Raw genomic sequence first — 16,481 nt, 5'->3', positions numbered from 1 at the left:
CCGGGCCGGGCTCTGCGGCCGCCGAACCCTCCTGAGGGGCTGGGTCTAAAGAATCCCGGGACGGGAAAATTGCATCGTATCCCCATGGTCTGGTTGTAAAATGTGGAAATAATTTGTTCACAGATGCCCACTCCCTTGACAGCTGTGCTACTTGGCTTTTGACATCTCAAACCCTTTTCTTTAAAGTCTTGTGCTGCGGGGTTGAGCCCCCTGGAAGAACTGTGTTTTAATTGCGTTTGGTTGCTCGGTTCTGGTCTCTAGGTGAACAGGAATTAATCTGTTCCAGGGGTGGCAGATACCACTGAGATCTGCCCTGTTAATAGCCTAGTTGATTATACACATATTATTAATCGGTTTTACAATTGCTCTGGAAGACTTGGCACCCCCCTCCTGGTTGTTATGCCTCTGCACCACCGGCAGGAATCTCACCAGGGGTCTCACCTGCCTTTTGGTTTTTGTTTTTCAGGTGGTACTAGAGAGATTGGGTCTGCTCTCACCAGGATGTGTATGAGGCACAGAAGTATAGAGTCCAAACTCAGGCAGTTCTCAAGGTGAGTGGCTCCATACCTGGCCCAGCACTGGAGGTTCCTCCTACATGTGCGGCTGGAGAGCATCTAAAGCTGTTCATCAGCACTGGCTTCTCAGCTGACCTCTGCCCATACCACTGAAAGCAGCAGTTGTTTTCCCCCTGCAGCACATTAGGTGCTGTGAACATGCTGGGTTCCACTGCACATTTGTGGGGCTGGGCCAGTTCACCTCAAATCACCTCTGAATGCTGCAGATTCCCACTGTCAGTCCCTGTTGCTCAGTGCTGAGCAGGCGGCTGCTGATGTGAGCAACTGACCTGCCTTTGTTTCAGGACTTTAAGCTTTGTCACTGGGTTTTAAACAAGCAGCAGCAGCAAGTGTTGTGCTGCTTCCTCAGCTTACTGCAGAGGCCAGATAGCTTGGCCAAGGGAAAAACCTTCAGCAGAGCAGTATAGGAAATGCAAATTCTCTCATCCTGTTTTTGCAGTTGAAGTTAGACTGCAGGGGTAATGAGAGAGCATTAACTCATGTGCGACCTGGGCTGTACAAAAACAACCTACTTCAGTAGTTAGTAGTAGTTTGTGTAGGTGCCTTTTTTAACCAGACTTAAAAATAATACATGACCTTAGGTGAACAAAAATGATGCTTCACCATTTGCCTGATGACCTGCTATGTTTTTTCCCTTTCCCCCCCCATCCTTGAAAGTGTTCAAAGCCAGGTTGGATGGTATAAGCAGCCTGGTCTAGTGGAAAGTGTCCTTGACCATGGCAGGGTGGTTGGAACCACATGACCTTTGAGGTCCCTTCCAATCCAAGACATTCATAATTATGCTGTGATTACTTTAAAATAAAATTATTTATGAAATTGACCACAAGGAGACAATTTTAGTCTCCAGTTACCACAGAGTTAGCTATTTAACTGGTTTGATCCCAGTCTCATTAATTAGTGGAGCATTACTGGTGCTGGACTCCACCAGTGTGAGGTGAGGCACATCAGTGGAAAAGATATTGTTCTTTTTTACAGCTGCTCTGTCTTCTTGTGTATATACATGTGCTATTTGAGTTTATAATCTCCATGGCTGCATGAACCTTTCTGGTCTCCAGAGTTTCCATTTAAATTGTGTGACAGTTGAGTAGGATCTGTTTACTCTGAACTGTTTCGGGTCACTCCTCTGCTTTATTCTCTGTTCCTCTCTGTCTGGAGCTTTTGTAATTCTGGTTATCTTGTGATGTGGATTTTTGATTTTTTTTTAATCTACTTTTTTTCTTTTGCTTTCTCTAGTGTAAACAGTTTTATGTTCTGGTATTTACATTGTGACACTGGTAGCTGTCACAGCAAAAAGTAAAAATACTCCAGTATTGACCTTGGCTCTCTCTGTAAGAATAAGGGCATCTGCAGGATTTGATTGCTCTTTGTGTTTTTTCAACAAAATTAGTGCTTTAATTGACTGTCTGATAAACCCACTTCAAGAACAGATGGAAGAGTGGAAGAAAGTGGCCAATCAGCTGGATAAAGACCATGCAAAAGGTAGTTACAGAGGAAGAATTCTTTAATAGGAGTAAGATTGTAATATCAGTTTTGCTTCCTCTTTTCATGTTTGTACTGGAGAACTGAATGACATGCTTAAATATGTATAGCAGTTTTTCTCTTCTGAAACACTACTCTCCCAAAGTGCCCAACAAAAATTTAACCCTTGCTGTGTGCATTTTGAAGGTTTAGTTTGCTGGACCCTGGGGGTGAGTTGTTTTCCCAGACTGATAAGCAGTGACTGGGTTTAGCTCTGTTAGCCCACTCTCCCTCCCTGTGTGAGCTGAGGATTGGGGGGATGCCACATGTATCCTTGCAAAGCCCTGGGGTGTTAAAAGCAGCTTGTAAGATCATGTTATGCCTCAGCCAGAGCATCCCCAGAGAGAGCGCAGCCCTGTAGAGCACTGAGCATTGTTATTTTGTACCTGATGCCATACACAGAGTGCTCCTGTGGAGCAGGAGAGCTCTGCTGTGGGACATGGGGTGCCCTGGGCTGCAGGGCTGATGATGGCTCCAGAGGCTTTCCTGGGGGACTGAGCTGCAGGCAGCCAAGTCTTGCACAGCAAGCACATGTTGGTAGATGCCTTTGTACTGGGAATGGTGACCGTCAAACACAGGTGCTGCAAGCAGGTTGCAGTTCACCACTGACTGACCCTTGAAAATTTTAGACTTTTGTTATATCTGAAAGAAGCAGCAGCACCATGGGAACTGATAGCAAGGAGTGGGCTTGACCTCCAAAAGAGGATTTCTTTCTGGGGTCAAATAGAAGAAGTTGAATCAGCAGCTCCTTAAAAACTTCCTGCCTTATGCTGCAGAGTGTTAAGCATATAGTGAGCAGGAGAGAGGAATCACGTGGGACCATTGCCAGTAGGGGTGACCCAGGCCAAAGTGGCAGTGAGATTTAGAGTTTACTGGGCAGACTTGGGTGTTGGGAGTGCAGCTGGCCTCAGTACAGTTCTTGTGCCTGCCATGAATCTGCTTCTGTTTTTCCATCTACAGAAGAGTAGTAACGCTGATCTCCTTTGTTAAAGTGTATGTGTACATGTATATACATGCATACATGCCTTGTATTTTCTTTTTTGTTTCTAAGTTTCAGTTTTCATATGTGGTACCTTTAGTGTTCCTGCACTAAAGGTTGAATATTTTGCTCTGGGATTTTAATTCTCCTGGGATGTATAGCTCATCTGAAAATGAGGACAAGTGCAGTGTGCTCCACTTCATCAGAAGGAGCTGGCAATGTGACCCTTCCTTGGGCAGAGTTTTAGCAACCTCTTCCTCTGCCTGACTCTCATGCTGGAGAGGGATCACAGGATATTCTCTGCCTTGCCATTTCTGGATTGCTGTTTTTTGCACACAGATGTTTCGAGAAACCTGTCATCTCTGTTTTCCATTCCTGAGAGCGGATGAAATGAAAAGCACTCTAATTTTGTACTGTGTTCTCAGTTGTTATTTCTGTAAAGGCTTTGTTTATTTGGGAAAGATTTTGGTATGTGAATGTGCTCACACCCTAACATGTTATATTAAGCCAAATGTATAGGCTTTACAAAATGTGAGTTCTAAGCTGCTTTGTTTAATGGTAGTTGTTCTTAAAAAGTTTGTAGTCTAACGTCTTTAAATGTAGCCTTTTCTGTGAAAAACATTCAATTTGACATTGATTATATTGATAATAGAGATTGTGTGTGTTTTTTAGAATACAAAAAAGCCCGCCAAGAGATTAAAAAGAAGTCGTCTGATACACTGAAGCTACAGAAGAAAGCAAAGAAAGGTAACTTGCTTCCTACTGTACTTAACAGCCTTCTGAGCTGTGCTCATTGACAGAGATTGAACAGTGATGGAACTTTCTACTGTAATAATCCTGCCCCTCTAATGTATTCCTGGTACCTACTTGGGTAGCAGGATACAATTACTATGTGTCATTTAAATCATGTTCTGAAGCTGCTGTCTAATGTTCTTATACAAAAGCCTTAAAACTGTTTGTGCAAAGTCAATCATATTTTAAAATAGAGCCCTTACTGCTAACTTTTTCTTTTTAGGAACACTGACACTCTTTAACATGACTTGTGCAGATACCTGTAAAATTTTCTAGAATCTTTTGGAATCATAAAAAAAGCCATTATGTAAATGTTGCCTGACTATTAACATTTCTCACTGTTCTTCCTTTCTGCTACTTTTTATCTTTTTTCTTTTTTTTAACAACCTGTTATCTCCTAAATCTTACTTTATCTATCAGAGTGTGAGACAGTGGCATGGGTTGGTTTTGGGGGGAAGTGCTCTTGGCAATCATGGAAAACTAAAGATGAGTGAGAAGAAAAAGGGAATTTTCCTGAAAGGCAGTTTGTCTTTTTTAACAGCTGTATCTCATGTTGCTCTCCCACCTCCACCTTGTCATAGGGGTTTCATCACTGTTTTGATGGAAACATGCAGCACTGCCATCACTAAAGGTTTTACTTGGCCAAGTGCAAACCCCACTAGGTTTTGGAACAATGATAGGGAGCTTGTACAGAAGACTTCCTGGTTCCCTTTCCTGCACTGGGCTCTTCCCAGCTGGGTCAGAAGTGTGCTTTGAGCAGCTCTCAGTCTGCAGATTGAAACTTGTCCTTCCCTTCCTGCCTAAAAACTTTGAACCCAGGGACAAGCAAAATAAATGCTGGGGTGGGGAGTTTCTTGAAATTTTGAAATTATGTAAGTGTTACTCAGATCAGGTGAGCTGTCTCTAGCTGTCCTTCCATACAGGTGAATCAATAATCACACTGGTGGAAAGCCAGGTGACTGGAAAACTGCTCTTGAATGTTAGCTGACTTTAGATAAGAGATGAGGAAAGGAGAGATGAAAGCCACCAAGAGGGAGCTTAGCTCAGTAGGTTCTGTGTGTCTGTCAGTTCAGTGTCCTAAATCAGAATGGTGACCATTACCATTTGAGATAAGACTTTTTGAGATAAAATTTATTTTTTGGATAATGTGTAAACATGTTTCTCATTTTGTGTGATGAAATGTCTGATTGCAGACCAACAGCTTTATAGATTTTGTGATATTCCTTCCATGTCTCCTCCTGTCTCTCCCCCACCTTTTCTAGTTCTATTTCTTCTTGTCTTTGTGTGATAGAAACAACCCATCAGTGCATGGTATGTAAGCACTGAGAAAAACATAAAAGCATGGAATGGTTTGGGTGGATGTCTGGGATCTGGGAGGAGGGAGCCATTTTTTGAGCCTGTTTCTACAGATTGACAACTGTCTGGCTCCATCTCCCCTTTATCCTGCTTCTGAGTGTTCAATAAATCACTCTGCAATATTGAAGGAGGAGACATCATGTTCTGTGAAGTGCGAAGAGGAAAGAGAAGTACTTAAAAGCTGCTGGAAAAAAAGCCCACTGTTCTCATGCTGCAGACGCTACCTGCATCTGTTAGCAGTGGTTAAAGCAAGCAGACTTGGTCCTTGGATTTTCTGCTTTCATATCCCCCTCCTCAAATGTGAACCAAGTCTCATGATGAGAGTCAGGAAACTGGTGTTTTGTCCTCCTTCAGGATTGAACATCTTTTAGCAAGGAGTGGAACAGCCCTCATTTTGCCATTGTTGTAGCAGCCATTATGTGATTGAAGTTTTGTTTCTTTTTTTTTTCCAATTCCCTTGCTTAGTTTTGCTGTTACAATGTTCTTTTGGAGGTGCAGTGAAGGTGCTGTATTTCTGTGCTGTCCCTCTGGGAGCTGCTGTCAGACTCATGGTATTTGCTCCAGAGCACGAAACCACAGGGAGTCAGGGGATGTTTGAGTGTATGGGGCAGGTGGAAGAGCTGAGGGCTCACAGGCAGCCAGTACAGGGAAAAGCAGAAGCTGCAGTATTTCTGAGGAGCTGAGAGTTGTTCTCATGGCCCCTGGAGAGAGGAGGCCTTGACTCCTAAGGCTGTGAGTGTGAATACCCAAAGCTGTTGGCCCCAGCAGCAGTAGAGAGAGGGTGGGAGGAAGTTCTCCCTGCCTTCCTTTAAGTTATCAACAATGCTTAAGTTAGAAATAAAAAAAACAGAAGCAGATGCCTTTTCTTATCTTTGTTGTTTTGGTCCCTATGTTGAGGAAATAAAGCTTTGGTCTGACTGCAGTGTCAAATGTTGTTGTGAAAATGTTTCTGTATGTACCCATCTTGACAGATCTGCTCAGTGTCCTGTGTGGTGAAGTATGTTGCTCTTGCTTCTACTGAGGGTTAAAAAAAATCAAGAAGGGGTTTATTTCGTAACACGATAAAGCTGCAGAAGTGATTCTGCTTTAGGACACAGATGAGGCTTGAACTATGGGGAAAACTGTGCTGGATGCATGTGGCTGAGTGTGTGAATGTCTTCCTGTGTCTTCAACTCTCCTGTTTCTCTGTTTTACAGACTTTTTTTGTTCTGTTCTTCCTCAAGCAGGACCTGTCCCTTCGATTTTTCTGTAAAGTTACTGACTCACCTATGGGAACTCTAAAACAACCAATTCATTCCCTTCCTAGCACTTGTAAGAATACTTTTGAATTAACTTTATGATCACCTGTGGGCAAGTGGGATGTGTGCTGAATTCTGGATTTCCTTCAACACTGTGCATGCTACTATAAAGGTCCTTCAGGCTTATTCTGCTATTTCCCATCTGACCTTATGGGAAAGTGTTTTTCTTCTGCTTTGGGCAGCTCCATGTGGAGGAGCTCGCATAAAAGCCTCTCCTTTCCTCGTTCCCATCCTGGCAGTGGTGTCCCCCAGCCCTAACTCGTTGGGTTGCAGGGCTCTCTCACAGCTGATGCTGCACAGCAGCTCCTTGCTCCTTGTCTGCATCCCAAGGATGTTTAGGAAGGAGGGTCATGGGCTCTGGGGCTTGTCCTGGCAGGAGTGCTGCAGGTCGGGCTCCCTGCCTTAGCTCTGGGAGCTGAATCCACGGGGGTTTTCCTGCTCCATGACTTCTGTGGGGTCTCTTTGTTCCTGTTCCATGTGCCCAAGGTGAGAGTTCAGGCTAGGCATTTAAGATCACGTGTTAGAAATTGTGTTTGCAGAGTAAGTTTGTTCATTGCAATAAGGGTGTTTCCAAAGCTTGAATTGATGGGGAAAGCACCAAGCTTTCCAAACAAAACAAAAGGAAGTCCAGGGTCCTTTCTGGAAGTTTGTTAGGGTATTTTTAATAAAGTGACACAACTGTGAAATGAAGATCTTGCATTTCAAAAGACCTCATAGAGAAAATTTTCACCCTATTTGTTGTCTTCAACTATTAGAAAAAAAATCCACCTGAAGCTAAATCTATATAGTCTTAAATATGATGCTGGTGCACCTCCCAGATCCATGCAGTCCCTGAGGGTTTCATGGTGATCTTCAAGGTTCTTCTTCAAGGCCTCCTTGTACCCTTGTTCCCATGGGGAGCAGCCCCTAGGGCTTGTTGCCCACCCCAGCATTGACACTTAGCTCTTGTCTGAACAGATGAAATTGTGTAGTGCATAGAATTGCAGACATCTTCTAAATTGCTCTTTGTTTTCAGACAAACATTGGCCATCAGAAGTCAGCCCAGCTAATCTGAGTCAGCAGAATAATTATGCATATACTTAAAATAAATTCCATATTTAGGTTTCTGCTGATTCAGGGCCTCATAAGTGGATCCATAGCTGCTAGAAGCTGTTGGTGCTATATTGAATCAAGAGAGAGTCAGCAGCTGTGGCTCTGCATGTAACCATTTGGGAAGGTTAACAAAATGCATGATTATTGAAGAAAAAATGATCAAGTGATTAAATTAAAATATATCTGAATGTGTGTGTAAAACCTGGAGTGCATGTTGGGTGTATTTTCTGTATTTCAGCTTGGCTATTAAGGAATAAATAAACAGGTTTCCCTCCTACCTATAACATGACTGGTAGGTTTCATTTTCAGGTTCTTCATGTGTGACTGTTTGAGCTTTGAGGAAAATGTTTAAATCCAAGTGGATATGTAAGAAGTTGTTGGATGTAACGCTCCCAATAATATAACACATGTTAATAAGAAAACTGAGTTTTATCTGTAAGACATGTAGAAGTTTCTGCATAATTCCCTTAACATTCAGTACAACATTTCTTCTTGCGTCCCCATCAATGCTGAGTATCCAAACTGGCAGTCTCTCCTTTTGAGTATGCAGCAGTTTTGGAAAGTATTCTGTGATTCTAATGAAATTCAGAGAATAGGACATGATTTTTTATTTACTGTAGAACATGATTATTAATTTACTGTAATACTGCCAAAAGTGCTTTTTCTTCCTCCTCCTGGTTAGCAAAGTCTTTGTGTTTTAGAGCCTTTTTAGGATTTTTTTTCCCTCTGGTCTTTGTAATAGTGTTAGACTGCTCTCAAGGATGGTTGTGCAAAGCCTGTGACTCTAAACTAAAAAGCATAAAGCTCTTCAATGCAATTATAAGTGAAGAATGCCTCAGCTCTTACAGCAAGTGCTGACCTTCTCATTCAAGCACTTTGCACTCTTCCTGTACATGGCACTTGCCCCATCTGGAGTGGCAGGCTGGAGAGGGAGAATCCCTGGCCAAAGCCTTCCTCCCCTGGAGGGAGCCTCATTCTCTAACTTGATCAAGTGTGGCACCATGACTGAAGTGAGAGCCAAAACTCTGTGGAGTCACTAAGATGCAGCTCAGAAGGAGGGAAGCTAATGAGCAAATTATCCTTATCTTTTGCAGGAAAAAAATCCTGAGTGGATGAGGCCATGGTGCCTGCAGGGCTTTTTGGTGTGTTTTGTTTTTTAGGTTTTTTTTTCCCTGCAAGCTTATAATGTGAGCTCTCCTTTTCAAAAATGCAGTGAAGACATGTTGCTAAATCAGTGACTGAAGACATTTCTTCGATTTACTTTTGTTCCTTGAGTTTTGAAGGCCTCTTGATAGTTCCCCTCTTTTTGACGGCAAGCCAGTTTTATTGCAAAATTTTATTATATAAAGTTTTATAATTAAAATACACATATCATAGTTAATCTTTTTGATGTTCTTCCACATTGCATCAGCAATTAGGTTTTCATTTAATTAACAATCTGTTAATGTAATTGCGGTAGAGAACATCAAAAAGTGCTGTGGTTTACTCACGCAGCACCAGTCTAGAGTTCTGCAGGTTTGAGTTGCCTCTTCCGTGGGTGGGAATGATTTGTGCCATTTGACCAGGGTCAGGTTATCTGTGTTGTGCACTTTCTCTGAAGCACAGGTTTACATCTTCTCACTGAGGAGTCTAAACTGGTTTAAGACTTGTTAAATAAAACTGTGTGGTAAATAACCAGGGGTTTAATTTGCAACAGCTCACCAGGATGCAAAACTAATGTGTTTGTCTTTATCAGCAATGGAAGAAGTCAAAATCTTCTAGTCCAAACTGCTCACTCTCTTGTCTTGGCGCTGATGATAATGTCTAAATTCTAGGAATGCTGGAATACCAGTTTGACTTTTTTTATTTTCCTTTCTGTGTCAATTTTGTGTCCTGCAATTTCTCACCATGCGCACCTGCCTGCCAGCTGAGGCTCTGGGTAAGTCTGTGCCATGCTGTGACCCTGGTGGCTGGTTTATTGTAGCCCTTGCTGTGGCCTCTTTATGGTGTCTGGTCTCCACTAACTGCCTAGACTTTAATTTCTAATGCAACTAAAATACTGCCTAATCTTGATGAACAAACCATCTTTTGATTTATTTTCTTTTGGCATCTAATTGGAACACTGTAAAAGAAGAAAACCAGTATTGTGGATAAACCTCTGGTTTATTTTAGAAAGGGATAACATGGACAGATAAATATTGTCACAGCTGGGAGAGAAGTTAAATGGAATAGACATGTCATCAAGGTGATGTTCAAATAATTGAGTATCTTATTGTTAATATGACTTTTAAAGTCTAGAGCCTGAAGTCCTTAATGTTGGTCTTTGTAACCTGTGATCCAAATTCCCTTTTTATGAAAATTGCATGCATCTTTCTTACCTGATAGATAAGAAATCACTCTTATTTACTTCATGCTGGGGAAAGGGTTGGAGTTCAGCATCACAGTTGTCTCCTGTTGCTTGATCACATCTCAAATATGTTTAAATTGGGATGCTGTTTCAGCTATTTTGCAAATTTGAAGTAGCTGCCTTGGGATCCCATTGTGAATGAAGCATGGTGTTTCTGAATCTGAGCAAAGGACTCACACCTGCACTTGTAAGTGTAGTGATGGAGGTGTTGCCTTTGGGAGAAGCCTGAAGTGATTAAATCAGCAAGCTCTCAAACAAGGTGCCTCCACTGGGCTCCTGGAGCTGGGCCTTATTGAGGCTGCTGCTTGTTTCCCTTTTTTGAAACCACACATTGCGGTTTTCCTGGTTTGTAATTCTATCTAGAAATGACATTTGGCAACTTGTAGCTTTTCTGTTAAGGCAGAACTTGTAATTTTTGAACATGAGCAGCTGACTCAGATCTCCAGTAGCCAAAAGAAAGACTGGGATTTAGTTTCTGAACGAATCTGAGGTTAATCCCAGTTATGAGGTTTATGGTGGCAGAATTCTTCTGTTCTCAGCACAGATCCATGTTAGTTCATTTGTTGGCTTTCCTGTGCAGAACTTAAAGGAGGTTGTTCATCTGGCAGCTGGAGCAGGTGTGCTCTTGTAAAGAAGGTGGTTTGGGAATGACTGCCATGGAGCCTACTTGGATTGTACAAGTAGAGGTGTACTCAGCATTGTCTCATGTAAATTCAGCCACTCTGTCAAGTGTCCAATATTGAATATTCAAGTTCTGTGCAGATGCTTAAAAAAGTGTCTTTCTGTGAGGACGTGGAAAACAGTAATTTCACCAATATTTGCTGCATTGCATTGTCAGTAACAGCAGTAACTTTAGCAGTCCAACTTGCACAGAGAGAATTTAAAAATTATTTGGTGTTGCTGAGAGTTTTGCTAGTATGTCCTATAAAATATAGGCATGAAACTGGGTTGAAAATTGGATTTGCCTTTTCCTTTTTCCCTAATATTTTTCCTTCACTAAAGTTTTTTTTTGAACAATAGTTATTTAAGAAATTGCATGAGGCTTTTAGCCAGGATTCACACAAAACACTGTAGAATTCAAGTTCTGTTGCATGTTGATCCTTTAAAGCCCTTGCATGTCACGTTAATGATGTAAAGCACCTGCTGTGAGGATGACATTGAGACTGTCCTTGAAGTAGCAGCAGATCCATGTTACTTTTGATGAGCAGTTCAGCTCCCTGCACATGATGAGCTGTCACTTGCCTGTGTCCAGCTGCTGGTCACCAGGCTGTTGGAGCATGGTGTTATTGGAGAATTCAGTCCACAACTTCTGGTCTTGCATTTGTGCTCCTCTCTGCATCACCAGAACTCCTCTTTGAGAGAGGCTGGATTTGAATTCCTCCTCAGTATTCAGGTTGTTGACTGGTTCTTCTGGGTGCAGCTGGACATGCTCTGCAGAGCCATCCCTACCTCCTGTTCATGTCAGGCTGGTTTAGACCAGTGACCTATGGCTACATTGGATGCTTTTGACCATTGCTGTTGCTGATTGCTGTGGTGGGTCACTCAAACCTGCCTGCAGCTGGGGTAGGACTGTCCTTCCAGGTGCACTTCCACAGCTGCTGCATGATAAGACTCTTCTGGAACTATCTTATGTCGTTGTGGTAGTTGTGTTGGTCTGGAAGTGTTTTGGAATGCATAACCTAAAGGCCAGAGAATGCGGGCTGGAGGGAATAATCACTTGCTGATGTTCCTCATGAAAGTGTGCCTTGTGACCACAGCAAAAATACTTCAGTCAAAAATACTGCTTTGGCCAATTAACCTTCTCCTTGTTGTTCAAGGTGGGGAAGAACTGCATTGCTCTCCAGTGGTCAGTATTTCCTTCTGAGATAAGTAGCAGGTTCAAATCAGTGGAGACCACCCAGGTTGTCTGAGGAGCAGAGGTGCTCAGCAGTGGCCCTCACACCTTTGCTGTTCTCTGGGTGTAGGAGTGCTGCTGTGGGGATACGCTCTGCTCTGCTTAGCAAAGGAAACTGCTTCAATTAGGCAGAGATCTCATCCGTCAGATTTCCTGAGCTGAGTGCAGCTGGCGATTCAGGGAGTGGGAAGAGCCATGCCTGCTTTCAAAAGACTTGCTAGATTGATGTTTGCATTGTGGAGCTTTCAAAGGATGTTGATAAAGCTTTCCTCCTCCTAAAAGATGAGTTATGAGAAGTCACCAGGAGAGAGATGTATTCATCTGTAAACATCTGACTTCAGAGCTTCATCTAAATGATTCACCTAAGCTTGTTTCTTGCTCTGAATTGTACCTGAGACAGCTTCTGTGTTTTCACAGACTGCCCAAATGCCCCTGATCATAAAAACAGGTGTGTGAAAATACTGGTGGGAAGCTGTGTGTCTTTACTGTACTGATTCACTGGAAGAAAGAAAATGGGAATTTTGTAGAGGTACAGAGGAAGTTGGAGAGTGGTGCAGTTTTACACATGCTTTGACCAAAGGGTTAAAATACCAGCATTCTTATGAACATATGAACATTATCCTCATAACTTTGTTGAATTGAGTGAATTACACAGGTGCAAATGGAGTTTATTCTTGCCCCAGGCTTTGGCTGCTCTTGTTTCTCTGGTCCAAGATGTCCTGCTCTAAGGTCCACAGAAAGTACCAAAGTTCACTATAATTGAACCCACTTTGTCGGTGATGTCCAGTTGCTTTTTAAATGTGTGTTCTCACTGCATAGGCAAGTGCATTTAAAAAGGATTTACTGCATTATGTGCATGCTTATGGTGGAGCAGCTGAATGTTTATAGCAGTTCTCCAGAGCCAAACTAATGAGTGTTTCATTTAGTTTGCAGCTTATATATTTTGCACTTGGTAACATCCATGGCAGGGAGCCAGTATCTAGGCTTGAACAACAGGTAGTTATTTTACCCGCTGTAATTCCAAGCAGCACTCAAAAAGGGGCTGAGCAATGATGCAAGTTTCTGTTTCCTAAGGAATTTGGAAGAACATCTCCAGAGAAGTATGAAATGTTTAAGCACTGCATCTGATGGCAGAGTATGGCGAGGGCCTGAAATGTACAGAGTGGTCTTGAAGCAGAAGGCCCAGTTTGTCTCCTGAGGGTGATGGAGAAAAAAGCATAGGACCTTCAGGGAGGTACCCGAAGGTCTGCTGTAACTTATTTCTGGTAGATGCTGATTTTGATGGAAGAAGCAGAGGACCTTAAGACTCTGTTCTTAAAGTTTATTTTCTTCCAAGTAAGTAAGTTCATGACCACATTAGAGCAGCCAGACTGATGTGCAGGATCAGACACTGCTGGAAGTTTGGTACCAGATGGCCTTGTCAGTGGCCGTGTCCATGTTGTACTGCATGTGATTCTTCCAGGATCCATTGCAGAGCTCTGCATGTGGGTGTCAGTGCATTTTATCTGGACTGTGTCTAGCTCTCTGCAGAGGAGATTTGGATATATCCAGCCTGTGATTCCGCTAAGCCAGTGTGATTCTCTTTGCTTCCATCTCTGCTCTCTTTTCCTGCAGTTCTGGCTGTGTATCAGTGCAGGGAGGCTGATGGCTTTGCCTTGCTCTGGAGTATTAAGGAAATACATATAATAGTAAGGCAAAGGTTTTTCTTTTTTAAGCCTGACATTGAGTCATCTGCATTTTGTACTACACACATAGTAATAATAAAAAGACTTTTTTCCCTCTTGCTCATGGCTTTAAATCCTCTGTGCAGAAAAGTTATCATCTAAAAAATTGATTTTGGGTAGCTTCTTGTAACTCACCTACCATTTTTTCGGTGTTATCTTCCTGGTAGTTAAATTGCATGTGGTGGCATTTCTGGGAGATTTGCAACACATTTATACAACTGAGGTCCTTTAAAATATTTAGGGGTGAAAGCTGCATGAAAACATCTTGCAACTGCAAGATTATTGGTTGTAGTATATCTAAGCAGCAGCTCTTAAATCCTTGGGGAATATTTTTTTGGCATGATGCAGCATAAGCATAAGGTACTTAGCTGTCAGGAAGTTTTGGTATTATGAGTTGACTGTGATTAACACAGTGAAGCTTTTCATTGGAAAACATTGGAATTCTATCCATTGACATATATTGAACATATATATTACATATGTGTCAAAAATATATGTATATATATAACCTATGTTGAGAGGTTTGGTTCAGTTTGGGCTCTGGAATGAAGAAAATGGTTTCAGCAGCTGGTTTGTGCAGAGTACTCGAACCCAGTGGTCCAATGATCAGTAACATGTCCATAGTAGCATTTTGTATAGGAGATTGATTCATTCATTTAGTGGCTCCACAAAATTCTCATTAGGACCTTGTTAAGCACAAATGCAGGAAGGCAGAGGAGTACACCTGGGCTAGTGATTTATACTCTCCCAGTTAGTAAGATATTGGTTTTCAGCAAGGATGATGTGAAAGATGTGTTTCTACAGCTAATGCTCTGGTAAAGTCCTTATTTAAAATGCTGTCTTTGGCTTGTTGAAACCTTTTGAATTGAGCTGGATTTCTATTCTGTGCAAAAGGGGAAAAAATAAATGCTTTGAAATGCTTGATTTAATTGAGGGGGGAAACATCCTTACTGATTTGAATTAAGGGAAAATGCTGGTTGAGACTCAATTTACAAAAGCACAATCCAGCAGCAGTGCTGGCTGAAAATAATGTCATCTTCTCTAGAGAGGCATAGTTTTGACAATATGTGCTGTTGATTGTTTCCTGCATACAGGACGGGGTGACATTCAGCCCCAGCTGGATAGTGCTTTACAAGATGTCAACGATAAGTACCTGCTGCTTGAAGAAACCGAGAAGCAAGCTGTCAGGAAAGCTCTGATCGAGGAGCGCGGTCGATTCTGCGCTTTCATCTCCATGCTGCGCCCTGTGATCGTAAGAGCTCTTCGTTTTCACTCAGTACAATGCACAGATTAGATGGGTGGCCAGAAGCCTCTGAAGAGAGTATCTCATTGTGTCTTAGGAATTAATTTCTAGAGCCAAAATACAGCCTGTATCTCTCTCTGTCTAGCAAGTGGTGAGAGTTGGGACCTTTCTTGTAGGCACTTGGAGTAATTCAGCAATGGAAAACACTGAACACCTTCAAGGTGACTGATAGGTAAACAAAGACTGAAGTCAGTTTGTGTTCTTTATGCATTCCAGCCTGAGACATTGCAAATGCAGTTTTTTCCACTGCTTTCCTTCTTAACATCACATTTTAATATAAATCCTCCTTACTCCTACTCCAGTGCTAGGACTGATAAATGTTTCAAGACCTCCCCTGGGTATATAATGACATTATCTGACAAATTGCAGGCTGCTTCCATGCAGTTTTCTGATAGCTCTTTTCCTTCTGCATGACAGTTTTTTAGTTCATTGGAAAGGTTTGGGTAAATTTTCATAATCTCAGGTAGTCTGAAGCCTGACAAGGAATTGTTCATGGCTTTGTGCAAGCGAGATGCATTTCTGAAGGGTCACCAACCTACTGGGAAAATGTTCCCAGTGCTTGTTTATAGAGAGCATCAGTCCCAACAGAAAACCATTGTTAGAGAATTAGAAAAGTCGTGGCTGAGCAGGAGGAGGTGAATTCCAGACTGAGAGGACCTGGAAGAAATGGTAGCTGAGGAATTACTGTGGTAGTTTACAGTGTGGGAATCATCATCTGAGTTAGCTGTCAAAGTAATTTCAGCCAGAATCAATCACAGATGTATTACTGGTCTGTACTTGTATAATGCCATTAACTTAACTATCAGAAACTATGAGTTTAACCCCTATTTACACTCAAGCTTAAAATTGTTAGGACACATGAGTGAGTGTACATAGAGCAGTAGGTATTTGTCAAGTGCAGCAAAATTGACATTCTTTTTCTGACGATGTCACATGAAGAAGGCTGAGACTTATTTATCTTGTTGATGAGAGGAAAAGATTTCGGGGCCTTTGAATTTATAGCAATCTTAAAGTAGTTACAAAACTCTAAATTAATATTTTCAACCTTTCATAATTACTTCATTTGGAAAGAAAATGCAGCTCCACTGGGCATCCCGACAGTCATCAGCAAAATGATAAAGGTCATATATTGTGTTACAGGTGTGATTTTTAAAACCAAGGCTGTGGTTAGCCTGGCTCGCTTTTCTTTTCAGGAGGAAGAAATATCAATGCTAGGAGAAATAACTCATTTGCAAACCATATCAGATGACCTGAAAAGTCTCACCATGGATCCACACAAATTGCCATCCTCGAGTGAACAGGTTAGATATTGTTACCTGAAAAACATTTTATTTGTGGCTTGCACTGCCTTTTCTTTTGTGTTGTGAGGAATATTGACTACCAGTGTTTAGTGGTTTAGTGTGATGTTTTGTAGAAGCTTTTTGGCAGCAAGGTCATTTTTAACATGAGCAATTAAAAAAAAACCCCTGTTTTGTTGTGAAAATTTGTTTTCAGAGGCTGAGTGCCCCTGAAATACTTGGTGAGACCAGAGTGAAGTGGTAGCAGTAACACTTTGATGGGTATG

General features: G+C 42.0%; 1 protein-coding gene across 11 annotated transcripts in view; it reads left to right on the top strand.

Annotated features, from left to right (window-relative positions):
• MTSS1 (MTSS I-BAR domain containing 1) overlaps positions 1-16,481 on the top strand; it is a 126,231-nt gene that overhangs the window by 91,273 nt on the left and 18,477 nt on the right. For 7 of the 11 annotated variants that reach the window (XM_031056757.1, XM_031056759.1, XM_031056753.1 and 4 more), the window contains 6 exons: positions 467-551; positions 1,963-2,054; positions 3,745-3,819; positions 9,517-9,528; positions 14,709-14,866; positions 16,111-16,218. In XM_031056757.1, the coding sequence (XP_030912617.1) occupies positions 467-551; positions 1,963-2,054; positions 3,745-3,819; positions 9,517-9,528; positions 14,709-14,866; positions 16,111-16,218 (530 nt within the window). The remainder of the gene's footprint in view (positions 1-466; positions 552-1,962; positions 2,055-3,744; positions 3,820-9,516; positions 9,529-14,708; positions 14,867-16,110; positions 16,219-16,481) is intronic. The other 4 variants (XM_031056761.1, XM_005420711.2, XM_014306883.1 and 1 more) reach the window with 1 other exon arrangement.

Source organism: Geospiza fortis, unplaced genomic scaffold, assembly GCF_000277835.1.
Source record: "Geospiza fortis unplaced genomic scaffold, GeoFor_1.0 scaffold111, whole genome shotgun sequence".
NCBI classification, from domain to species: Eukaryota; Metazoa; Chordata; class Aves; order Passeriformes; family Thraupidae; genus Geospiza; species Geospiza fortis.
The sequence above is the reverse complement of the archived record's forward strand: the minus strand, read 5'-3'. Positions and strand labels throughout refer to the sequence as shown.